The 21,328-nt window shown below is 46.9% G+C and overlaps 1 protein-coding gene across 2 annotated transcripts in view; it reads right to left on the bottom strand.

Annotated features, from left to right (window-relative positions):
* DOCK1 (dedicator of cytokinesis 1) overlaps window positions 1-21,328 on the bottom strand; it is a 494,693-nt gene that overhangs the window by 373,378 nt on the left and 99,987 nt on the right. For both annotated transcript variants that reach the window (XM_025467625.3, XM_025467626.3), the window contains exons 17-22: window positions 16,963-17,066; window positions 16,408-16,591; window positions 11,686-11,783; window positions 7,536-7,625; window positions 7,255-7,355; window positions 2,841-2,975 (exon numbers count right to left, since the gene is read on the bottom strand). In XM_025467625.3, the coding sequence (XP_025323410.1) occupies window positions 2,841-2,975; window positions 7,255-7,355; window positions 7,536-7,625; window positions 11,686-11,783; window positions 16,408-16,591; window positions 16,963-17,066 (712 nt within the window). The remainder of the gene's footprint in view (window positions 1-2,840; window positions 2,976-7,254; window positions 7,356-7,535; window positions 7,626-11,685; window positions 11,784-16,407; window positions 16,592-16,962; window positions 17,067-21,328) is intronic.

Below are 21,328 nucleotides of genomic sequence, written 5' to 3'. Positions count from 1 at the left end.
ATCAAGAATAAGATATAACGTTGCCACTGGTCCATTTGGGTGACACCAGTCTTCTCTAGCTGCATGATTTTGTACAAGATTACAGCGTTTACTACAATAATAAGAACACAGATTATCAATGCATAATTTCTTTTGAAATTTCTTTTGATTTCTTTTGATTCCTAGTCTCCGAATGAGAAGGAAAGTCAGCCAGTGTGCTCAAGACGGAAATGACCATCATCAAACCCCAGACTCAATGTCACACTGATTATAAATTGTACAAGATTAAGATTCTTCCAACAAAACATGAAAAATCTATCCATATCCCCTAACTATTCTGTTCTTTCAAGTTCATGCTCTCACCTCACTGTAGGTTTTGGTTTAGAGTAATTAATGATTTAAAGTTAGTGGGGAAATACACAAAAGCAAGATAGAGGGTGTTGGGGTGCCTGGGTGGCTCAGTGGCTGAGCGTCCACCTTTGGCTCAGGGCATGATCCTGGGGTCCTGGGATCGAGTCCTGCAATGGGCTCCCTGCAGGGAGCCTGCTTCTCCCTCTGCTTGTGTCTCTGCCTCTCTCTCTCTGTCTCTCATGAATAAATAAATAAAATCTTTAAAAAAAAAAAAAAAGAGGGTGTCAAGAAGTGCATTTTCATAGAATTAATTTTATTGGAAGAAAAATTAAATCCAGGAAAACAAACCTACTTTACTTGGTCAGCTTTCACAACTGACAGTGGAAAAATCATTAATGGCTTTGACCTTAAGAAAAGAGAAAGCTCAGAAGCACCTGGGTGGCTCAGTCAGTTAAGCGGCTTCAACTCAGGTCATGGTCTTGAGGTTGGGATTGAGCCCTGTGCACGTCAGGCTCCCAGCTCAGCGGGGAGTGGGCTTTTCCCTCTCCCACTGCTTCCCCCCAACTGCTTATGCTCTCTCTCTTTGTGAAATAAACAAAATCTTTTAAAAAAGAAAGCAAAGGGATCCCTGGGTGGCGCAGCGGTTTGGCGCCTGCCTTTGGCCCAGGGCGCGATCCTGGAGACCCGGGATCGAATCCCACGTCGGGCTCCCGGTGCATGGAGCCTGCTTCTCCTTCTGCCTATGTCTCTGCCTCTCTCTCTCTCTCTGTGTGACTATTATAAATAAATAAAAATTTAAAAAAAAAATAAAAAAGAAATAAAAAAAAAGAAAAAAGAAAAAAGAAAAAAGAAAAAAGAAAGCAAAGAGAAAGCTCGGTCTACAGCCAGATTCATGCCTACCCAGAATTAGCAAAATAGAAGAGCATGCCTTGGATGCCTGAGTCAAGGATGACAGCATGTGACCTCAAACCATTGTGTCTTCACACAATGTGTGAATGTGTAGAGATTGTTGTCTACATCATGTCAACTTCAGAGAGAACACAAGGACAATAAGCCTTAACCAATAACATAGAGGCTGTAACCACTGATCACCACTGTAATCAACATGGGTCCTACCCTGTGTATGACTTTTCCAGATCTACACATAGTCAATAACTTGCTCCTCTGGCTTTATTTGCACCACGGTGTACACAAGATTGGATTCTGAATACCCTCCCTTCCTTCTGAGAGCTTCTGGAAAAGGCAAGCTCAGGGCAACAATGATAAAGAGGAATAATGAGGGGCTAATTTGGGTCTAGACACTGGTTCAATGACCAGTTCTCATTCAGACATTTCAAGAGCATCGTGCTTTTAAAAAGATGATGTGTGCTGTCTAAATGAGAGGGACGTCGGTTTGTATAACTCCATCTCTGTGTGTAGACCTCACGACAAGAACATCAACCTTGAATAATCAACGTGCACCAGCATCACTCACAGTAGGTCACCCAATGCAGCTAGCTGTCCTCCCACAGAAAAAAAGCAGAGTCCACTTCAACACTCAACACTCAATCTCTCCCGTTTCCACATCTCTTCATTCATACAATTACATATTGTGGGCCACCAGGAAGCTCTGGTTTTAGCACAGCTCTTAATCACAGATACCTGGAAACATATTAATGTTCTCTATAAAATAACAAAGTTATCAACACCCCAAGCCACTTTCAGGTTCAAAAACAATTCCTAAATTCATCCAGATAGGATGAAAAAGAAGTCACTGAGCTAATCAACTAAGTGTCCATTCACCTGGCAATTCCACACATGAGACCGTCTCTCTAGAAACAAAATATTATTCTGGTTGAAGGAAGGAAAGAGAGGAAGCCCCCCAGTCTTCCCGAGTGAGGCAATTTAACTTGGTTTTGGCCTCTTGTTGAACTTTTTTTTTTTTTTTAATTTATGATAGTCACACAGAGAGAGAGAGAGAGAGAGGCAGAGACACAGGCAGAGGGAGAAGCAGGCTCCATGCACCGGGAGCCCGACGTGGGATTCGATCCCGGGTCTCCAGGATCGCGCCCTGGGCCAAAGGCAGGCGCTAAACCGCTGCGCCACCCAGGGATCCCTGGCCTCTTGTTGATGCTTATTTTAATTGTTTGCATTTTCAAGGCTTTTCTCTGGAGGAAGATATACTGAAACGAACTTCAGAGCCCTCGGTATACACCCTGCACTACCTCTGGTGAATATGGAATACCTCCCAGTGGTCAGTGATTTACTCACATGCACACATTTCAGGCTCAGGAACAGGGCTTGCTACTCAAACCTGTGCTTACGTTTCACGGCACGGGGAGTAGTGACACTACAAGTGGGCAACCCCAACATGGAACAGCTATCTATTATTGTTCTGCCACTCTGGAAAGCAAGGCAAGGGAGGAAAAAGAAGAGAGGAAGGGAAGGAGGGAGGGGAAGAGAGAACGAAAAGGAAGGAAGGAAAAGATGTCCTAAGATCCTCTCAGAGGCCCGGCATGGGCAACACTTACTGGTTGAACAGGATCCTGGAGCGCACGATGAATTTGAAGATATACTCCAAAGCCTTCATAGCTTTGTACAGCTGCTCGTTTATTCCCGGCTTCTCGGCATTGTCCACATAGTTCCTTAAAACTTTGGTCAGCTTCCTATTCACAATGGGATCACAAATTAATTAATATGTTCAGAAGATTACGGTATCTCAAGTTCTTCACTGGGGCAGAAATACACAAGTGGATTATTGTTATTTTGCTTCACACTTGTCAGTAGATGAATATTTATAAAACATATTGGAAACGGATTAAAAGGGAGCCATGAGGTAACACTCAGAGGAGCGAGATCTGAACAGAGAAAAAGTGTTTTTCTAAGTTTTAGTTGCTGTTCTAAGCATTTAAATGTAATTTAAGTTACATTTAAATCTAACCTTCACAACAACACAACAATTTTACTTTAGAATATAACAATAATAATTGGGTATAAGAGCAGGTATATTATCCCTAATTTACAAGTGATGAAGCCCAGGCTTAGACAGATAAACAGCTACATAAAATTGAAGAGGTTCTCTTCATAGCCATACCCGTTTTGTGATGTTTTGTTTTTTTTTTTTGACATCAAGCATGTATTATTTTCCAATGACAGAGGCAGTGATGACAATAAATGACTTTTAATTCTGCAGAAACTTCTACATTTTCTACTATTACTGGCCCATAAACTAATAATCGTTGTCTATTATTTATAAGGCTGACCCTCAAGCAATGCTTCTAAATCATATAATAACAGCTAAATGAACTATAATACAGTTTCTGGTTTTAGGGTACTGGGCTGCACTATTATTCTCCAAAAACTAGCCCCCTATGTGCAGTCTATATGACAACAACCAACAAGATTACCCCTTTAAGCAAACTTCTCTGATCCCCAACTTTTCAAGGCATCAACAAGAACTCACTGTGGCTTTTTAAATATTCATTATGCTCATAAAAATAACGTGGTAGGGCAATGCCAGCATTTCCAGCTAAGTCGTGAGCCCGTATACACCAGACTGTTAGTTGAAACTACTGTTAAGATACCTGTTAAGAGCTACTGTAACTGGCATTAGGGATGACCCCACAACAGTCCTGAGCATGACCACTGTCCTGATAAATCACAACAATAAGCTTTCTGGGTGACCAAGGGGACATGAAGTCATTTCTAAGACTCATCACATTGCAGAACCCTAGCAAAGAAATCTGACACTTCCAGAAGAGCCACCCTGCAAGGTGGTTGGGAAGAAGCCCGGCCAGAAGGGCACTCTCCCCTGAGGCTCCCCTGGCTCCCCTGTTGGGAAGGGCAGCTCACCACACAGGTCTTCTGGTGGTTCTCAAGGCACAGTAGAGCATCCGAAGCCCTCCCATAAAAGCTGTTTCACCTGATTTAACTTATTTTCTCATACTTACTGAGCAGACACAATTTCTTATTAAACCCATGGATATCCCAATAAATATATACTCCATAGAACACGTCTTAGGTATTTTCCCAACAGATTAATCAAAAATACATAAATAGATGATAGAGAGAGAGACAGATAATAGAATTCAGAAGGAATGATCTGCAAAGACAATGACCCAGGCCCAGGAAATTAATGAGGAAGTCCAAAGACCCAGATCCGCATGAGCCAGGCCATCTGTAATGGCAGAAAGATCGAGCCTCCCCCTGGCACTAACTGAGAGGAACAGACAGAATGGAGCATCACTTAAGTGGAGGCAAGCCCTAAACCAGCTCTAGGAAAACAAGCTCTGTGGACAGAAAGGAGCCCGTTCCGGCTGGTCTTTTGAAAGAAGGGTCCCCAAAGCTAATGCCTCCCTCCCTTCTCGCCTGGCTGGGAGCTGGTCCCTCCGCTGGGGCTCCAGCACCTGGGCCACCCATGCAGGGAGCCAGAGAACAGAACCGGGAGGTCGCGGCTGCGGCCCAGGCATCTTTTAGTTCTTCTCCTAGAGTCCTCTGTGAAGAAAGGCTGATGATCTCAACAGCATCAGAGGAAAGAGATAAACTATGTGGGAGAGAGTCAAGCCTAGGTCCATGCCTGCCGAGGCTTCTACGGGGCAGTGGCTGGGAGGCCCTCCATGAGGAGAGTCCCCGGCCCAGAGACCACCGTGAGCACTCCATCAGCGCAGAGGATCTTCCACAATTAGGCTAGTGCTGCATGAATCACAGTTACCTCCTTTGGCATGCCATGGCTTAACTATCAGACTCACATGCCCAGGAACCGCTTGGGGCTGGCGACTTTATCAAAACATGGTAAAAACAGTTATTTTCCAAAACGAATCTCCTTTTCTGCAGATTACAGTGGCCGGATGGGAGGATACAGATTCTCAACCCAGTCTCATCCTATCTGAAAGATACACAGCACTTTTTTGTTTCTTCCGTTCAGGAACTTGCCAAAGAGTCCCCAACCTTCCCTTCGCCCCATGTGACAAAGGCACAGAAAGAGCAGTGCCAACCGAAGGTCTGGAAAACAGCAGGGCAAGCTTACTTACTGTGCTTATTTTCTGAATTTCAAATACAAGAGATAATCTGAGAAGAGCTGTTTGGCCACATTTCAACAAAGACGCAGAAATGTGAACATGACTCGGCTGGCGATTGCGCCTCATTAGGAGCAGCTCACAGGCCACTCCAGGAAACCCCGCTTGGTTGCCAAAGCAAGAGGACGCCATGTGGTCCGCCCTCCCTGGGGTCTCAAAGGACCTGTCCCAAGTGCAAACTGGACGTCTCCACTAAAAGAACAAATCTTTTTAAACAAACATTTATTAGCAAGCACAAAGCTCTCTGCCCACTTGGGGCTCTACCCACCGACTTGCATAGATGTGCACCAGAGGCAGGCATGGAAAGAGCCCCAGGACAGGATGACAGACATCACACACATAGCAGGCATCATCAGACCTCTGACCCTGAGCCTCGTGGCTGGATACAGGCAAGGAAACAGATTCTGACTTGAATATGGTCAAGACACACCATTTCCAGTGATTCTAAGGGAGGATGTTCTTAAGGAAATTATTTAAATCTTTTTTCAAAAAATAAAAATAAAAAATAAATAAATAAATCTTTTTTCATTGCAACTCTCACATCTCAAAGTTGGAATAAACGCCAATAAATCCCACTGTGAGAGAGGCACAAGGGAACTCATCCTAATCGTTCTAATAATAATGAAACCTAACAATTGCTTCGTGCTTTCTAAGTGCCAAGATTTACTCCAAACACTTAACATGTAATAACTCATTAAAATTCTCAAGAAAGGGGAGGCTTGGCTGGCTCAGTCAGTGAAGCGTCTGCCTTTGGTTCAGGTCATGATCCCAGGGTCCTGGGATTGAGCCCCGCATTGGGCTCTCTGCTCAGCAGGGAGTCTGCTTCTCCTTCTTCCTCTGCTATTTCCCCAACTCATGCTCTCTCTCACTCTCTCGCAAATAAATAAAATCTTTAAGAACAAATTTTTTTTTTTAATAAGGAAAATTCTCAACAAACCCTAAGACCATGCCCATCTTACTGATAAGAAGGCTGAGGCCGAGAGAGGTTAAGAAACTTAAACTTTTAAGTGTCAGAGCTGTAGGGGAAGCTGGTTCCTAGACTGTGCTGGTCAACAACAGGCAAGCCACTTCTCAGTCCCGGAAATCCCACACTTGCTCCGGCTGCTAATAGACACCCGGGGACAGGAATGGGGCTACGGGCACAGGTCAAGAACACCTGGGTGGGCAGTTAGAATCCAAGTGAGTTGCAGCGGAAGCATCTAGAACAAAAAGGAAGGACCTCTTTAAAGAGCAAAAAGATACACTGAGAAGTACAGAACTGAATTTTATTCACACTAAACAACCAATAATCTCAAATCAGGAACATATCCATTTACTCATTTGCCAAAAGCTGGTTGGGAAGCTGCAGTGAGGCCTACATCAGTTTCATGGAACAAAAACTGAAAATTTCAAAGACAAATGGAAGGTATAGAGGAGGACAAGAATTTATTTCAGAGTGTTAGGATAATCTATCACATACCACCTTTCAGCAAGATTTTCAGATCTGTTAACAGGGAAACAATAATAAAAATTATCCCAGTAAATTCAGAGTTGGGGGACTGGGGGCGGGGGGGGGGGGGGGAGGGCGGAGTGGCGGGGCGAATATACAACCAGAGACAAAAGTATATGAAAAAGGCACTTCGGGATGCCTGAGTGGCTCAGGGACTGAGCGTCTGCCTTTGATTTAGGGCATGATCCCAGAGTCCTGGGATGGAGTTCCACATTGGGCTACCTACAGGGAGCCTGCCTCTCCCTCTGCCTGTGTCTCTGCCTCTCTCTCTGTGTCTCTCATGAATAAATAAATAAAATCTTAAAAAAGAAAAGAAAAAGGCACTTAATAACAAACACAGAAAATGAAGTATTGGTTTTAAAACAACAAAAATGAACTTACGTGTAGGCTAATGTTGCACTGAAGTGTTTCTTAATGTAGGTTTCCAGAACAGGATTAAAATGCTGAAATTTCCTGTCAGCAATTAGTCCAATGATAAACACCTGTTCAATTAATCAATATTTTCATTAGTAAAATACTGCAAGCCTCCTCTGAATCATCTGCACTGGAAGTGTGGAAAACACTTCCAAGGTGACTGGGAGGGATCCTCTCCCCTGGCTTCAAAGGCTGCATCATGAAAAGCACCTCAACATCTGAGCAGAAAAAAAGTAGAGGCCTCTTACCAGAGCATCAAACACCAGTGTATCAAACGTCTCGCTCTCGGAGTTCTCCATCATGATGTTGAAGAGGGCATCCAAGGTGTCCTGGAGGAACTGCAGACACACCAAATGTCAGCGGACAAAGTAAACTCACCTCGCTGTCCCCCAACCTAGAATAACTATCACACGTGGGGTGTGGCCATACCCCAGGCACCCACCTTTCCCAAATGTCACCAATGAAGCTGTGCACTTTAGAGACTGTTCCCAGCCATTAGACACACAGGATGAAAACTGAGATGAGTGAACTCAGAACCAAAGACATGGCACCCTGAGCCGAGCAGAGGAGGACTTGTAACAGGGACATGCCCTATGGTCCCTTCCCCATAAGACTCCTCCAACCCTTTCTCTGGTCTTCACCAGTCTGGTGACAAACAGCTCAATAACAGCTCTAGGAAGACTGGCCTTGTCTCCTCCCGAATGCTGAGTCTAGGACCTGAGCTCAGGAGGGGACAGAAGCCACACAGGGACAAACCTCCAGCTGAGGATAATAAAGGACCTTCCACAGACCCAGATGCCCATAGATGGAGGAGGTGTGGGACTCTGAAACTGGGGCACCCAGCAGGACACCAGGAAGCACATGGCATTCAAGAGTAATTTAGAAATTCCCTGTATAGCCTACGATAACTCACCAAATAAATATGAGAATACAGAATGACAAACCATCAGGAATTAATTAAGGAAAGAAAAAATTAGGAGACTCCAAAGGTATGTCACACCCAGAAACCAGCTTCCAAGTTTTTCACCTCCACCTTCCCCTGAAAGAAGCGAAAGACCAAGAAAGACTATCTTGGAGGGAATGAGTTCCCCGTTGGTGGAGGAGTTCAAGAATACACAGAATGCCCCGTGACAGAACAATGGCCCCAAAAGAGAATAAACTATACATAAATCATTAGTCATTAGGGATCTGCAAATCGAAACCACAGTGAGGTAGCACTTCACACCCACTGAGCAGCTATCATCAAGATGCAAGTAGCACAGAAGGTGTGGGCAAGGATGGGGGGGGGACCAGAGCCCTTCCGTGTCACCGGTGAAAATGTAAAACAGTGCAATGGTGTCGGAAAACACTGTGACAATTCCTCAAAGGGTTAAATGTACATTTGCCCCGTGAGCAATCATGCGAAGGCATGTAGCCAAATGTATGGAAAACCTGTGTCCACACAAAACCTTGTACACAAATATTCATGGCAGCTTTACTCATAAACATCAAAATGTGGGAAACATTTTGTGGGACTCAAATGTCCACGGAAGAACAAACTGGCGTATCCATACACTGGAATATTTATTACTCTGCCATAGAAAGGAATGAAGTTCTGATACATGCCACGTCATGCTCTGAAATCCAAGCATTGTACTAACTGGAAGAAGGCAGTCACAAAAGGCTATATATTGTATAATTTGATTGATATAAAATAACCAAAAATAGTAAAAACCATAGAAACAGAAAGTAAATTATGGTTGCAGGGACAGTAGGGAATAACTGATGACAGGTTACAGGGTTATTTTTTCTTGTGACGGAAATGTTCTGGAATCAGACAGTGAAGATGGTTGCACAGCTCTAGAATATACTACCACCATGGACCTGAGCGAATTAAGAGTGCATTTTATGAAGTCACAGGCTCCTCGGACTGGGCCAGCCAGGCTCCCCAAACCCTCATCTGTGCCACCCACCACCCACCACCTACTTTATCCAGGAAGTGTCATCATCACAGTCAAGCAGCGGGGAAATGAAACCACCTCATCCAGCAGGTGCTCTGGTCTGAACATCAAGGGCTTTACCAAGCCCTCAATCATTGGGGCCCATACCAGCTCATCACTTTTGTATTATCTCCCATCATGTACAGTTTGTAAAATCTTTGCAAAGGTCAAAACTTTACGCCATCTGCTAATTGCCCAACATTACTACCAATGGACTCACCAGGTGCCAACCCCTGGCTCATTTCGCTTCACACAGAGCCCCTGCAGTAGGTCTCCCCATCCCAGCCAGACCAATGACATCATCAGGAGCACAGAAACATGGTGGCAGAGAGCTGGAGCCTCCCCGACCTGGCTCTCAAGCCTCAGAGGCACAGGGACACCACATCCTGAAGGAGGCCCCTCACACAGAGCCATAAACGCGTTTCTTCGGACACCCGCCCGCTCTCTAAGACTAGCCAATGGAGGCCCCAAATCATCATTTTCATTTTCCATCAAAATGGGCAACTGTATCTTTTACTAATTAAGCAAATACTGTTCATCACCAATCAATGTCATCTCTCTACTATCAGTCAAAAATATATACAGGGGAGGGGGTTTGAATGAATGGAATAAGCTCAGTCTACAGCACCCTCAAAGAGTAAAAAGGAGCCCCATGCAGGCTAGGAATCCCTCCAGCACTGGCTCCCAGTAGCAGCCGTGCGGCCTTAGGCAAGTCCCTTCTTTCCAGACCTACTGGGTACACAAGATGCGCCAGTGATGGACAGACCAGCCATCCAGACCTGGGGTACGAGTGCACTGGAAGGAGGCAGGTTGGTGAAAAACATGTCTAGGGCTGAACAACAGGATCTGGTAACAGATGAGGTAAGGGGAGTGAAGGACAACCAGAAGACAAGATGGTTCTGGGTCCTCTCCTTTCGTGTAACAACAGGCCAACAGAAATACAGCTAATTCCTGATGTGATACAGGGACTTAAAAATGAAAAAGGACAAAACTCTCATTAACTGTGTATCTTCTAAAGTTACATTAACTTATTCACTCAGTTTCCATCCGAATCAGGGAAGTTCCAGAACCTAGGGAAGTTTAAAATGCAATTAACATTGTCCGAGCCAGAGGTAGCAGACAAGAACCTCAAAAGATGATTAAAATTAGAAGATTAGCAAGGATATGTTTGAATGGTTATACAATGAATTTCAGAAAGTGGTGCAACCAAATTAATTTATACTGAAGTTAACCACATTGCTGCTTAATTAAGGCCATTTTAAGTAATTAATTTTTACAGAGATAAGGCAGTATCCTTCTGCAAGCATCTCTCATGGAGAGCAAAGGACTGAGCCAGGGACAGACAGACTGGGCTGTAGACACCTCGTTCACAGAACACCACCAGTGGGGACCAGCTTATCGTCTGCAGGCCAAATGGGACATGCTAAATTTGGAAACAGGTTTCCTTACATGAAAGACAAAGGACACATGGGTGGCCCAGTAGGTTGAGGCTCTTGGTTTCAGCTCAGGTCAGGATCTCAGGGTCTTGGGATCGAGCTCCCGACTCAGTGAATAATCGGCTTGATATTCTCTCCCCCTCTCCTTCTGCCCCTCCTGCTCCTGCATCTCTCTCTCTCAAATAAATAAGTAAATCTTAAAAACTAAATAAATAAAAGGAAAAGTCCTTGGAGCCAATGAGAGACAAGAATGGTCTAATATGAGAAGCAACGTTTCCCTAATGAAGAATTACAGAACTGGAGTGCTCCAAGGGATCGCAGATCACCCCGGTGGTCTGACTGTCCTATCAGGCAGATAAGGAATCAAGAGGGTACCTGACATTTCTGCAGAGCCTGCTCTGTGTGAGGCTATGCGTCCAAGATCACATGGGGGAAAGAAACGGCCAAGACAAGACTCTCAAGGCTGTGACCTTCCTGACACACCACCCATCTCTCCAGGTCAACTGCAGAAGTTCTGGGTGAATCATGAGCCTGGGCTGATACTGGGAATGGGTAACGACACTGGTAAGATGGTAACAAGAGAACTGAACACTGCCTGAGCGCCCCCTGTGTACCAGATCCAGGCTACGTGTCTCACTAACCTCCAAACGACCCTATGAGCAGGTATTACTGCTATCTCCATTATACAGCAAGAGAAAGTAAGCCTGGATGAGGTGATCTCACCTTCCTCCGTCCCATACTGAGGACCCACTAGAAGAGGAGCCAGAACCCAAGACTGGGTTGATCCCAGAGCCCATTTCCTTCACTGTGAAGCCAGTCAGCCCCCTCAACTGGAATCTAAGCCAGAGTCTGTCCACTTACAGGTGTGGGTTAACATCCATTGGAGGGATTATAACCAGAACCCCATGCTACCATGGAGGGAGTGCCCAGATCTGTTAACACGTGGAAGAAAAACATAACAAGCAACCCCTGGTCTGTGTTACCTTCACCACTTCACCGCCATCCACCTTCATCAGCTGTCTCAAGTTCTGCTGCAGCAAGCTGGTGTTGGAACGCCACTTCAAGAGCCCCAGCAGGTCCACTGAAAACACAGAACAAGTTTTAGCAAAGAGCTTCAGCTCCCTTAGTCACCTATCAGGGGAGGGTCTCGACACAATTTTGAAACAGAAAAAAATCAGCCCTATTTGGAAACATTTGCTCACTTAAGACTTCATAACCTTCTAGAACATACTTGACACCTGGTATGGCTGAATTCATCATTTGAAACTGCATTTCCCATGAAATTATTTCCACAGTGATGCTTAAAAATGCATCTGGTGGGGCACCTGGGTGAGTCAGGGGGTTGGGTAGTGACTCTTGATTTCGGCTCAGATCAGGATCTCAGGGTGTGAGGATCAAGCTCCAGGTCAGTCTCCTCGCTCAATGGGGAGTCTGCTGGAGATGCTCTCTCTCAAACCCTCTGCTCCTCCTCCCACTCACAAGTGCTCACAATGATTCTCTCTCGCTCCCTCTCTCGCAAATAAATAAATCTTTTTTTTTTTTTAAATGCACTGGGGAGGGATGTCTGGGTGGGGTGGCTCAGTGGTTAAGCATCTGCCTTTGGCTCAGGGCATAATCCTGGGTCCGGGGATCAAGTCCCAACTCAGATTCCCTGTGAGGAGCTGGCTTCTCCCTCTGTCTCTGCCTCTCTCTGTGTGTCTCTCATGAATAAATAAAATCTTTCAAAAAAATAAAAAACAAAAATGCATTGGGGAGCTTAAGAAAAAAGGGCTGGCCTTTCCAATCTGCAAGAAGGTAAACTCAGCCCAGCAGAGAGTCTGGAAGAAGACTGCTCACGCATAAAGTCCTGCCCTGAAATCCTCTACCAAGTGGATTTTTCCTACTTGAGAACGTGGCTTTTTTTTTTTTTTCTTTTAATTAAATAACATACAATAAGAAATGTGCATTCAGGTACAGAAACTGTAAGGTGACAGGAAGCCTGAACTGCAGGGCAACTGCTGCCCTCACCCTGGCCTGGCCTTCCACGGCTGTTTGTTTCTGATGGTTGAATTTTTGTTGTTTTCTAATAGAAAAAAACACGGGCTGAATAGATGGATTTTTATAGACTAAATGTGGAAGACAATGTCCAGAAATGATTTTGTTTAAGGCAGCAAGACGTTCTTAAGGCATAAAGACAGAAGCCAAAGCATCTCTAGGAAAGAACATGTGCCCACACAATCTTCACTTGAACTTATATTAATATCCCATTATGTGAAGAAAATAACACAATTAGCAAGTGTATCCAATTTACCTTTTATACTCAATGGGAACAAACTTTAGCTACACAGAGTGTCTCCATAAATACAAAGCAAAACAAAACAAAAAAAAACCCTGATTAATACTGAGAAGAAACACACAATTTTGGCAATAGGTAGGATTTCCGGGAACACAAAATACTTATTTGAGGACTGAACCACACAAAAGGCATTATTCACATGATGAGCACCAAACATTCGTTTTCATTTATTTGCCCTCACCCCCAAGTACAGCTGACAAGGGGACCCGTGGACATGAAGAGAGGACAGAACTTGAAGCACCGTGCCATGTGTAAGTAGAATTCAAATGCCCACCAGGCAACGCTACCACTCCCTGACCTTGGGCATGCAACCTTACCTCAGTTTACCTATCTGAACGACGGGGTACGATGTTGCCAAATTGCAGGACTGGTGCCAGAATTAAATGGTGTCGTGTAGCGAACATGCTCAGCAAGAGGCCCAGCATGAAGACAGACAACACCGGTCGGTCAACAAGAGGATCTGGATGTGAAGATTTTAGCCACCCATGGTAAAAGTTAACGTGTTCTCATTTCTAAATGAAAGGTAACGAGTCATCGTCCTTTCTAAAGGATGGTGAAGTGATGACAAAGGCCACATCCTGCCTGGACATGCTCTTGGTCCCAGGGTTAAGGGAGATTTCCATGTCAGAAGAGTTTCCTTTCATGGAAAGTAGATAATAATCTGGATTCCATTCATGCAAAGTTTAGTGGTGCCTTAGGTAGGAGAGAGGCGGAGGCTGACCTCTGTACTATAAATCTGAGAAAAGGAACAACTGGGAAGTGAACAGTGGAAGAAGGCCTCTGAGGAGGGGGAGCACATTTTAAGAAACCAGAGGTGAGCGGTGGCCCCAGTACCCGGGTCAGCCCGGCACACCTCCTCGTCCCAGCCCTTGTTCCCCCAAAGCCACCCATAGTTTGGCCCATGGTCATCTTGTGTTTCGTGACTTCTAATTACATAGGAAGCCAAGTGAGAAGAGGAATCCCATCCTATACTTCTCTTTTTATCCCCGAAAGCATCCAGTAGTGCTGAGAACAGAGATGTTTAATACAAACCTCGATGAATAATTCAGCCACCGCTTTTCCCCTAAGTGATGGAACTCCCATGGAACAAATCACGGTCACAGAAAAAATGACTCCCGGAATGAGAATCTGGGACTCAGTGCTCAGATGCCAAGCGGGGCAGCTCCATCTTGTGTACCACCTGCCACACCACCATCCCGAAAAGAGGAATCATTGGCTGGTGTGCGATGAAAGCCAAAAGATGTCCCCTTCGCTCTCGATGAGCAGGATCACCCCGGAATCTCCTTGTTGCCCAGCAACAGCTGCTGCCAAGAGCTGGGCACTCGCTCCCTCGGTTCCAGGGAGGAAACCACCCTGTCACTGGTGACAGCCAAGGAGTCAGGAGGTGCGAGGAGGGTCGACATCACACCCCTGGGAGATTTCTGGTTCACTGTCCCCTTCTCCAGCAATATATGGCTTGAGACTTCCGTGTGTGGGCCTCCCAACCTAACTGCTCTTTGGAACATTGTTTTGATGGGAAAATATGTTCAAGCCCCAAATAACAACTTCCAAACATACTTCTGGAGCATGACCGATGCATAAGATGGGTGGCTTCCTACCCATCCTGTGTATTGCCTGTAGAGACAATGGCAATACACAGCCACTCTCATTTGTCTTGGCACATAACGAAAAGCTGAAGCGCCACATATACAGGGCAGCGACTCACCAGAGAGGATGCCATTACCCTGAGTTTAGTGAGGCCCTGGATCGTGTAGCTGTCAGGCTAGCAAACTAGTTGAGCCATATCCAGAGAATAACGTTTGACCTGTGGAGTCCCCCTTTTTTCCATACCAGCACCTGCCTTGCTGACCACGTGCTCCCTGGGCATTCTGCAGCCCTCTCCCTGCTTGCACAGAACCCGATGCTGAGGGAAGGGTTCGAGTCTGTTTATGGAGATTACTGCACACCACCAGCTAAGGGTAACTCATAATGCTTCGGGCAAACCATGATGATGAAGTAGCATCAGAGAGATGTGTCCAAATGGTCTTCATGCGTTTGAGAGACACGTTCCTCCCCACAGCTGACTCACAAGACAAGCAGTGAGGACGCACAGTTTGTACAGCAAAGGGGAGAAGGCAGACACGGAAAACGTGAACAGGCCCTGCGCACCGAGCACCAGGCCTGCTCTCCACTCCAAAGCCATGGCTTCCCGATGATGAGGTTACTCTGTGCTGCATTTATCCTGTTACAGTGCAAACAATGACCGTTCCTCAGGCAAATCCAAGACTACCACCAAGATTTACGGACAATCCCCAGGGACACAATTCAAGATACCAACAAACATTAATAATCGAAATCCATATTGGGTTGCTAAGAGGAAAACAATTGGATTTTCAAGCTGAGTTTCGAGAGAGCATAAAGTAAGTCACTCTGCACAGCCGTGATATGGTCACATTTGGGGGATGCAATTTTTAAACGTAGGAAGTGTGCAGAGGAGCCTCTGTTGCGTCCAGACAGTGTGCTGTGAATGAGAAGTGCCCCTGGCCACACAGTCACGTTGCTGGGGAGTCTGCAAGCAGTGCTAACAAGTCAAGGCAGCCTGGCTGGCCGAGCACAGGCCGAGCAGGCACCACCTGACACTGAGCTTCGGTGTGATTCCATCAGCCAGGTGCCTTATCTCACGGCCAGGGGAACCAGAAATAGCATTAAAACCAACCTTTAAAAGTAAAGATAAGTGGTAATTATGTCAGTGAATAGCTGGGAGATGGGAAGACGTACACAGAGTGGGCGCCTCAGATCATACAGTTTGCCTAACGCTCACATCCTCACAGAGCCCTCTGAGGCACACATTACACCTACACGGGTGCAAAGATGAGGGAAATGAGGTTCAAACAGTTTCACAGGGCCTCGGTTCAAGGTCACTTCCAGGGTTACATTTCCAAGGGCTCAATACCCGGTCCTCGGTCTGGCTCCAAATCCCGTGTGTCTTCCCTTATACCATGCCACCTTCCTGTGGCCAAAAACCTTTCTTTTACAGCAACCCCACTGGTTTACCTCGCTTTAAGTTTAATCATTAGACCAAAATTGTAGTGTTTTTTGTTTTTGTTTTTGTTTTTTACTTATTTATTCATGAGAGATACAGAGAGTGAGAGAGGCAGAGACACAGGCAGAGGGAGAAGCAGGCTCCTTGCAGGGAGCCTGATGTGGGACTCGATTGTAGCGAATTTTAAAGTGCAGTGGATGCCAGGCCCCCTTCTGGTCCGTGGACACCCACACGGGCCAGCACCCACTCCACCACCTGCAGGACTTCCACTCCTTGACAGGGAGCATGGAAAGGACGGGGCTGAAGAAGGAAAGCTGCGGGTGAACAAGGCTCCGTCCCCACACTCACCATTCTGAGTCAGCTTGGTGGAGCACACAAGCGTGGAGATCTGGAAAGAGTCTTTGCTGATGGTGCAGCTCCCAAGACTCTGCATGCTCCTGCCCGTGGCCGAGTGCGCCTTTTCCTCTAACTCTGCCTTGGTGGAGGGCAGGCTCAAGTACGTGGCGGCGTCCTCCAGCTTCTTGGCCTCCGCCTGTGGGTTTGATGACACGCACGTCGAAAGCAAGTCACAAAATCAACGCCGCCTGATGCTTTCCTCTCTCCCTTGCTATCCTTTATCCTTTTAACCATCATGATGTTTGCTCTTTATCATTTGCTAAACTGTTTATTTTAACGATTTCCCTTAGTCGTGTAGATTCACTCAGGTTAACATTTATTGCACACTATCCTCTCTCATCAGATCAGCAAAAAGGCTGGTCATCTGAAACGGGCATTTGCATAACCGACTGCAGCTAAAGAGATGCTTTCTCTCAAAGACGGGCAACAGTCAGCTGAGGCCAGGAAGCCCAGAGAGGAGCGAAGCAGTCCATACCAGCAATATTGCTCCAAGCAAGCGGTGTGTACCTTATAGACGATGAGATCATGCTCCCCGTCCCTCAGCGTGGTCCCATCGTATCTCATCAGCTTTACAAAGGCTAGTGCAAATATTTTCTCAGACTTATCCTTGGCTGCAAGAGAAATCAATCATCTTTAACTGCCGTCATGGCAATATCACATAAAAAGGCTACCTTTGTGAAAACATGACAAAACCGCATTGAATCAAAGGAAATATAAGGAAATGGAAAAATGGACAGTGTTCACCAGAAGAAAGACTCCTCCCAAAGGGACCACCGGTGCTCCAACTGATCTGCAAATTCCAAGGAATTCCAATCAAAATCTCATGGAAGAATTTTGTCATGAACACAACAGATTCCCACGGTCAAGAGCAGCAGGATGATGCTGAAGGAGAGCCCAGGCGGGGAATAGGTTGCAACCCTAGAAACCAGCAGTGACTGGAAATGACCACAAAGACCACAGTGCAGCTTAACAATGGGACACGCAGAGAAGAGGGAGCCACAGGGTCTGGAAACACACGACGAAGGACAGGCCAGTTGGGACAGATGATTCCCTAAGAAAACTGGCTCTCGGTATGAAAAAACAGATTCCTCGTGGCATCCACGAATATAAAACCAGGTGGAGTGAACACACGGATGTGAAATTTCATTCTCTGTCAAGAACGCTCCTCCCCGGATACCTGCATGTGAGACTCATTCCCTCCCTCACTCAAAGTCTCGGCTGACGGATCACCTGCTCCTTGGTGACCAGCCCATCTAACACAGTAAATTATAACCTGGTCACACTCTCTCCCTTCCCCTGATGCCCTGATGCGTTTTTCTTCCTAAGTGCTATGGACTGAATGGTGTCCCCTGCAGTCTGGTGCTGGAGCCCCAAATCCTGCCCCAATGTGACCACAGTGGCCATGAAGCCTGTAGGAAGGGGCTTAAGGTTAGTGAGGTCATAAGAGGGGAGTGCTGAGCCTATGGAACCAGTGCCCTTCAAAAACAAAGAAAGAGGGGATCCCTGGGTGGCTCAGCGGTTTAGCGCCTGCCTTTGGCCCAGGGCGCGATCCTGGAGTCCCGGGATTGAGTCCCACGTCAGGCTCCTGACATGGAGCCTGCTTCTCCCTCTGCCTGTGTCTCTGGCCTTTCTCTCTCTCTATGTCTATCATGAATAAATAAATAAATTAAAGAAAAAAAAAAAAAGAGAGACAGCAGAGCTCTCCTCGTTGTGTGAGTTCACAACCTAGAAGAGCATCCCCACCAGACCCCAGGATGCTGTCGCCCTGGTACTCTGAGACTCAAGCCTCAAGCCCCCAGACCTGTGAGGAAACACATTTCTGTTGTTTCAAGCCCCCTGGACTATTCTGTTAGGGTGGCCGGAGGAAACCAAGACGACAGTCCTTATCCCCGCCAGGTTCACGTGTGTGTGTGTGTGTGAGAGAGAGAGAGAGAGAGAGAGAGAGAGAGAGAGAGAAACCGCTGCTTTTCATTAAGTTTCATCTGCAGGCCTCTGGAAGGAAAGGGACACTGCACACTTGTCACCACTATTTCCCCAGTGCCTGCCATCTATTAGGCACTCTGTAAACATCTGTCCTAGTTGGGGACATGCCAACCAACTGGTTCTCTCACTTGCTGCCAGTGACGTGTGAAAGGGGAATGATGGGAACAGGGATGAGTGGCTGGATGGGCGGGCACAGTCTCTGAGAAGACGGACAACACGGGAGCCAGTGTGCAAACCTTCCGGGGACAGTCATGGCCAAATGCAGAGTCCCTAAGTGGACCCAGGCTTGGCCTGTCGGAGGGTAGAGGGCCAATTGGCTGGGAAGTAGCGGGGCAGGGGCCAGCGTAGGAGGGACGGATAAGGAGTCTCCACTGAAGAAGGAGATTCGGCATGGATTCCGCAAGATGTAACTGAGTACGGCATGGAAACGAGTTTCAGAGCTGTAATCTTTAAAATTATACATCCCACATTCTCTTTTTAGATGAAAAGACAGAGGAGCGCCTGGGCGGCTCAGTCACTTGAGTCTCTGACTTCGGCTCAGGTCATGACCTCAGGGTGGGTCCTGGGATCCAGCCCCGTGTCAGGCTCCCCGCTCAGCACAGAGTCTGCTTCTCCCTCTGCCTCTCCCCTTCCCCCTCCTTGTGCTTGCTTACTCGCTCATGCTCTCTCTTTCTCTCAAATGAAATCTTTAAAAAAGAGAGAGATGAAAAGACAGAGGTCAATGTAGAAAGGAGCACATCCACCCACCTTGAGTCAGGGGCTCAAAATATCTTCCCTGAGTCACCACCACTGCACAAGGTAACGTATCTCGTTAACCTCTGCAGTCCTGGTGTCCAGCAGTGCCTGGCACACAGTAGGTGCTCAAGAAATGAGAGCTCATTAGATAAATGAAGGAATGATTGAACAATCAAAATAAAGAGAAGGATGAAGGCAAAAGAAAACATGTATCCTAGGAATTGGGGAAAAAAATAACTTTGCAAAAGGGCCTCACAAAACGTAAACTATCTCCATGTTCAGGTGACAAAGAACAGATCCTTCTAGGTTTGAGCTCATGTGGAAAACACATAAACGTGTCTTCGTGAAAGCAGCCATGGTTCAAGAGGACACATGAGCATCCCCGTTAGCACCCGGCTTCCCCTGATCCTACTATTAAGTAGTACAACAGCAAGCACCTTTATTAACATCCTACCATTTACATCAAGGCCACGGACTCACTTATTACATGCTCATTAGCAGCCACTGTGAGCAGATAGTAAGTTTACAGGATGCCCAGGGCATGGGGGACAGGGCTGCCAGACCCAGGCAGGCCCCCTATGACCAAGGGAAACCCAGGCCCTGGCCGGCTGGACCCGGAGCCGCACAGATTCTCGAGTCCGGGTAAAATAGGAGCAGATGCATCTGGAATGGCCAATGACATTCTGGACTGTGTGTCACATCAGCACCAAACTTCACACCCCAAGGGATGGATCCCAGCCTGAGAAAGCCCAGGATTTGGGCCCTATGCTCACCTCCCTCCAGGGGAAAAACAGCTCATCTGGCCTGGGGGACATGGGGGCCTGCACAGGAGACATGTCCTATCTCCGGACCCTGCGTGTCCACGTTCCGGGAGCCTGCGGAGGTCCCAGTGGCTGCTGTCACTCCCGCAGCAGACAGCTCAGGACTGCATCAGCCTCACACTCTTGATGCTCAACATGGTTCCAAGACCATACAAGCCATGGCCACGGAGCTTCATTAATTATGCAAATGTGTGGTGGTTTGTCGGGTGACAGCATCTTGTCTATGATGAGTACTTAAAACTAACTAGAAAAACAAGGATTTTGAAAATTAAAATGCTACAGAAGATATCCCTCTGCATTAATGCAATTTATTAACCAGAGAGAAGAAGCCTTCTGGAGACGGGGAACGTGCCTTTGATACAGTCCTCTGTTGACCCCAGAACTCTGTCCTTGCCCCTCCAGTGCTCCCACCTCCCCCGCTGCGGCCCATTCCCACCCCAACCGTTCCACGCTCCCCACATGCCCCCTGACGGAGGACAGACCTGTCCTGAGTGTCTCCAACAACACACCCTGCTCCATCCTCTCCATGATACTCTGAGACTGACCTCACACCTCAACTCAAACTGAAGTTCCGAGAACCTTCTAGGTGAGGTGTAGACAGCAGGTGCTAAACTAAGAGCAGATAGGTGTAGACAGAGGTGGCCTCGCCGTGCCTACAAGGCATGGGAGTGGGACACTTGGGCACGTAGACTAGGCTGGAACCAGAGCCCTCCCACTGACGAACTGGGTGACTCTGGGCCACTGAGGTGGGGTCTGTGAGCCTCAGGCTCCTCCACAGTAAAGTGTAGAGGGATGACCACAGTGATGGCATAGGGGACTGTCATGAACACTCATCCAGATGGCATGGTAAAACTGCTCGTGCCAGGAGCATGGTAAGAGCGTGTGAATGGTAGCTAATACATGAGATGCTCTAACCCCAAAGTTCTGGCCATCAAGGGGTGCCATGCACACCTAGTAGACCTCCATCTGCCACCGGGTGGGCTGGCTTTGGTCCTCAGGCAAGCATGCAGTGGCCAGGTACCACTTTCCATGCTGCCTAGCCCTGGAACCCCAACCCGTTGTTAGCTAGATCACTGCTATGCTTCAACAGTGGGACAGGAGTGAAAGTGGAATGATGCCCCTGGGCCATCTAGATCCCTTGGTTCAACCTCTTCAGTGGCCTCAGCCCACCCTTTGTGCACATCTTCGGGCTGATACACGTTCTCCACACCAGCCCTACAAACTGCATGAACATGCCTCCCCAACGCTTCTGAAGACCAGCAGGGTCCACCTGCCTCCTCACCAGACCCACAGAGGAGTCTACATTCACCCAGCATCAGGCCGTTGCACAGGTA

This window comes from Canis lupus, chromosome 28, assembly GCF_003254725.2.
Source record: "Canis lupus dingo isolate Sandy chromosome 28, ASM325472v2, whole genome shotgun sequence".
In the NCBI taxonomy this organism is placed as follows: domain Eukaryota; kingdom Metazoa; phylum Chordata; class Mammalia; order Carnivora; family Canidae; genus Canis; species Canis lupus.
The sequence above is the reverse complement of the archived record's forward strand: the minus strand, read 5'-3'. Positions and strand labels throughout refer to the sequence as shown.